Here is a 5,285-nt window from a genome sequence, read left to right on the forward strand (position 1 = left end):
TGATGTGAGGCAGAGGTGTAAAGTAACTAAGTACTCAAGTACCGAACTTCAGTACAATTCCGAGGTACTTTAATTGAGTATTTTTTGCCACTTTTACTCAAGATCTGAGTACTTGGCCAACTTTAGCAGCGAGAATGAAGGCGAAGAAGAGTTGTGGCCCCTCTCTGACCTTGGTAATAATAAGAGAGACAAATAGAAAGACTCTCATCCTATGTATGATCTCTCCTATAGACTCCACACACACTCCTCCTCCTCTGTCTTCATGTGCGCTGTGCAGTCTGATCGAGGTTGACTGCAGTATTATTTCATCAATTAAGTTTTCCACTTCCCGTAGAGCGTTGGTGGCGGAGCGACGCCCCTTCCTCTCGTCCGTCCTCTGGCGCTTCGTATCCCCCCCCATCACTGCTGATTATTGTCTCAATTACTCATCCCTCCTCTCTCACTCTTTCCTCCTCTTATCTCATCCCAAATCGCTCCACACACTCCCTTTTTTCCCTCCCTGTCATCCCAAAGTGAGGTGGGAGAGATTTGAGTCCTACACCACTACCTGCTCCAACCCACCAGCCACCCACCACTGACCAGGATTATCACAGATGTTCTCTGATTACATCTACCTTGATTTGGCGATATATTCCCCCCTCAAGTGTTAGGAAGTATTCAGCATTTCCACTGTTTAGCACCCAAGATTGTGTGGGGGGATATTTCCCATCGCACCTGTGATCTCTTTGTTCGCTTCTGTGAAATTGAGACTCACAGAAAATACCTGGAACATGCTGATGGATCCAAGTGGATTGTTTTACCAAAAGTTGCCCCCTTGTGATATTTGTGACCCGTTGATTGATGATGTTAAAAAATAACCTGCATTTGCAAAATCACATGTGCCGGCTCTCCTGTTTCAATTTGCCCTGCTCTCAGTCTCTTCTTTGAATCCATTACCGCTCCACTTTTCCATAATGGAGACATTAGAGTCTTTTACCTCTCTGCTCTCTATCATGTCATTTCAACTCTTTCCTTACTTTCTGTTTTGAACTTTTTCCACTCCTCCTCCTCCTCCCCGCTGTGTCCACCCGGTCATCTCCACGACTCCCGTCCCCATCATATCACCAACAGCTTGTCACAGCCAATCAGTCTCCCCCGCCTCGCCTCTCTGCATGGCCTCATCTTCCTCTCCCCGCGCTCCTCTTCCCCACTGTCCTCGTCTCCCGTCACCTTCTTGTCCTCCTTTGTGTGTCAGGCGTTCAGAAATCATCACTCTCTGACCAGTTGAGGGTGTTTACCCCACCCTCAATCCTTTCCTAGAGTCAGATATACCCCTCGGCTCATCTTCATCTTCATCACGCTCTGTCCTGGGGTGCTCTGTAAAACCATGCTTTCTAGTTTTAAGACAAGTAGGCACGATGATTTAATCATTTAGTAATTTTGTTTTCGTACACTTTGCCTCTGGACAAGAATATGTACTGAATGATGTTTCAAAAATAAATGTGATTTAGCTGAGTTGCATTCAATTAGTTTGTTAAATAAAAAAATAGGTTTTTCATCCACTTAAAATAGAGACAGCCCAGCATGGGAGTAGAACATATTTTGATTGAATTGTATTGATTACGACATTATCAAAATGGAAATGTACATGCAGCTCAAGAACAAATAATTCAAGTGGTTGTTGCTTGGGGCCAAATATATTTCAGAATTTTGATTCCTCCGAGTATCTTTGAAAAATGTTCAAAACATTTAGCTACAACCTGAATATGACATCTAAGCAGCCAAAGAAATAGAAAAGCATCCAATGAAACGATCTGAGCCAGATGAAACTAGAGCTGTTCGTAGTTTGGCTCACTGCACTGAAGCCACTGCACTTCATTAAAATACATAACATTTCCTCCTACATTAACAGGTCTCAAATACTATGATTTAAAACCGTTTGGTAACATAACAAATAGTAGTACAACTTAAGGAACACACTAACTTTTTCACTTCACTTTATTTAAACCTTCTTTATATCTCTTCTCTTCTATCCTTCATCCATCCCTGTCTCCTGGCTCTCCACCATGCTGTTCGCCCTGACCCCCGCCTGCTTCTCTCCTCCTGCTGCTTTCACACTCTGCATCCTGCAGAGATGGAGGGAGAGAGAGTGACGGAGGTGTTAGAAGTAAAGCTTCCTCTTTTTCACACCACTCTTTCTCTCTAAGCCATCCACCATCCCCCCTTCCTTCCCTCCCTCCCTCCCTCCCTCCCTCCCTGCCTCCTTCAGACAGGCTAATCTATAGCCTGAAGCTAAGTGGCGGGGGGAAAATGATTTTTTACATTTCTTTAGGGAGGCAAGGTGAGGGCTAGCCCCGGGGGCTATATCGGGGAAAATAAGGATGGACGGATGGTGTGTGCACAGGTGTTTTTTGTAAAAGAGAGAAAAATATGTTTCCTGTCTCTTTCCACTGCGGCTACACTTGAGCTGAGACCGGCTTTTCATGGGATGGAGAAGCTAGAGTGATGATTTCTGTATTTCTGCAGAGGTGTGATTCTCATCTCCTCACCTCTCACCTTCCTCCTTCTCTTTTGCTTCTCCTCTAACATGTTCCTTTCTTCCATTTTCCACCGTCTGATCCGTCTGTTCGGATTCTCCGCGTGCTCGTACCTCCTCCAGCCTCACTGACCTGCAGTCCAGTGATCTTTAATGCATACACTGACATGCTTTATCTAAGAAGAAGTGTTACAGGAGTTCATGCGCGCACCCCCTCTTTATGCCTGTGCACTTAGTTTGCTTGACCTCCTTTAGCCTGATCGCTAGCTCCACTAGAAAGAAGCTTGTTGGATTCCAGCACAGGTTAGGAGGCTGATTTGAAATGTCAAACTATTTCTCTGCCGCTCTGATTAAATTGCATTCTGCGGTGTAAGAAAAAAGCGTTTATGGCTTAAAGATGCGTATTAAATCCCTCATTGCCTGTATTAACACATCAGTCCCTCCATTTCAAATTCTCTTTAATTGGCTTTATTAAATACATGAGCAGTGATAGTAATGGGGTATTAAACATTGTAGCTTTAAATCATTCAGCGCAGTCTGTATTTCACCCAATCAGGTCCGGTTTCTCTATACACACACTGTTTTGTGTCTCAGGGGCTCTATTTTATTTCATATGCGCTCTTGATTGGATTACCAGCCCTTTTTTTCCATCAGTCTCTCTACATTACCCCCCTCTCCGGCAATTTCCCCCAGCCCGAGCAGCTATTGCAGTTGACTCAAAGCGGTTGAGTCCATGCAGAGCGGTGGGGGTGTTAATGAATTCCAGCAGACTGCTAAATGAGGTCTTATTAAAACGCTGCCGCCTCGTAGTTTGACATTTCAGAGCTTCTGGTGGAGTTTTAAATCGCTGCCTCTGCAAATGTCACTGGTTGACTCTCGAATGGCCGGCCATATGAATAGACGCTATTGTTGGCACGGGGCTATAGTTTGAGAAAGAAGGGGAATCATGTGTGGCTTTGACTAATGGGTTTTCACTCTGTGTGTGTGTATTTATGTCACCCTTCTACTCGGCTAATTGTCTAATTTTCTGTTTTCCATCCCTCCAGCTACGTCAGATGGGACGCGTCAAGGCCTGGAGGGCATGAGGGGCGGAGTGTGTGCGACGCAAGGCATGAAGGTGGTCCTGAAAGTGGGGCAGAGTAAGTCTTCTAAACTCTCTTGTCCTACATTGCTTTTTCACACACACACACACACACACACACACACACACACACACACACACACACACACACACACACACACACACACACACACACACACACACACACACACACACACACACACACACACACACACACACACACACACACACACTCTCCCTACACTACACGACGACGCGTACACCTCCTGGAGTCCGCCACACATGGGCCCTTCCTCTCACACATTGCTATTCATGCCTCACACACGATACCCTAACACAGAGCTACAACCATTGGCTCCAGTCCACCGCATCTCACACCACCTCCCATCTGTACAGCGGCACACATTCCTTATCTCCCACTTTTAAAACCATCCCTCTTATCTTCCTCTTTCTTACACACACATACAAAACGTGTGTGTGTTCTCTCCGAGCGTATTAGGTCTCATTAAGTGGTGAGAAGAACAGCAGAGAAGTGTGAGATCAGTCGGCTATAATGAGGCCTGTTGAGTTCCTTCTGACTCTGCCTTTTAACTACTACTGACACACACCCACACACACTTTAAATCTTGCATGTCTCTGTGCGGGATATACATTACAGGTGAGCTCACACACACACAAAGACAGGAGCACACACACGGGCGTGCAGACTTGCAAGCTTAGGTGGTCGTGCGGACACACACGTACACACACATTTCCCCCACAGCACGATAACAGAATAACTCTATTCAGGGTTTAAAGCACACAGGAGTGGTTTTTAACGAGTCGTAGCTGCGCACACAAAAAAATATTCACAGGTAATGACCCCTCACATGCAGGCCTGTCAGAGAAAGCAGCAGGGGAAACAGCAAGCATTTTCACTGACCTGCACATTCCTACATATAATGGGCACCTGTCCTTCACACGACCCCCCTCACACACACCTATTTCTATTTATTTAGCCTATCCTGTGTTATCGGGCCTTGTGTATTGTGGTTGCTCTTCAGCGTTGAGCCAAGTGGCGCTGCTGTGGCTCTATCAGCCCAGAAGATCAGCCCAGTCAGCTCCGCTCAATAGAAACACCACACACACACACACTTTCTTTTCCCATGGCTTTCCACCACACCGGCAATCCAATCGCACACCACTTTTAAACAACTCTATGAAGTTCAAAGACACACACGTCTTTCTATTTTTCATCTTTCTTCACCTTATCCCTATTTCATCTCCTCTCCTTTTCTATTTCCTCCTATCTCCTTTCTCTATTCCCTCTGCATTTGCCTATTTTCTTTCTTTAACCCCCTTTTCATTCAAGCAACACTGCCCACTTCCTTTTTCAAATTCCCCTTTTCCCCGTCCTCATCACTTCCCTTTCACTTGGCATGCTCGCCATCTCCTCTCCCAACTCTGTTGTTTTCACTCTTCCTCTGTCTTTCTGTCTTATCTGCTGTGTGGCTGAAAGGTCACGTCTGTGCTGTTTGTCATCTAAATAAGCGCCGTGCCGCCTCACGGTGATCTCTGATGAGATATGCTGCTCCGAGACACACGCACACACTCGTGAAACACGCACTTTCAACCCCCTTACCCCTCCCCTCACACACACACACACACACACACACACACACACACACACACACACACACACACACACAC

General features: G+C 45.9%; 1 protein-coding gene across 1 annotated transcript in view; it reads left to right on the plus strand.

Annotated features, from left to right (window-relative positions):
* The first annotated feature begins 2,473 nt into the window (after positions 1–2,473).
* efnb3b (ephrin-B3b) overlaps positions 2,474–5,285 on the plus strand; it is a 17,932-nt gene continuing 15,120 nt past the window's right edge. The window contains exons 1-2 of the mRNA XM_010793781.1: positions 2,474–2,507; positions 3,562–3,654. Coding sequence (XP_010792083.1) covers positions 3,597–3,654 — 58 coding nt within the window. The 5' untranslated portion in view covers positions 2,474–2,507; positions 3,562–3,596. The remainder of the gene's footprint in view (positions 2,508–3,561; positions 3,655–5,285) is intronic.

This window comes from Notothenia coriiceps, unplaced genomic scaffold, assembly GCF_000735185.1.
Source record: "Notothenia coriiceps isolate Sejong01 unplaced genomic scaffold, NC01 NC01_scaffold00037244, whole genome shotgun sequence".
NCBI classification, from domain to species: domain Eukaryota; kingdom Metazoa; phylum Chordata; class Actinopteri; order Perciformes; family Nototheniidae; genus Notothenia; species Notothenia coriiceps.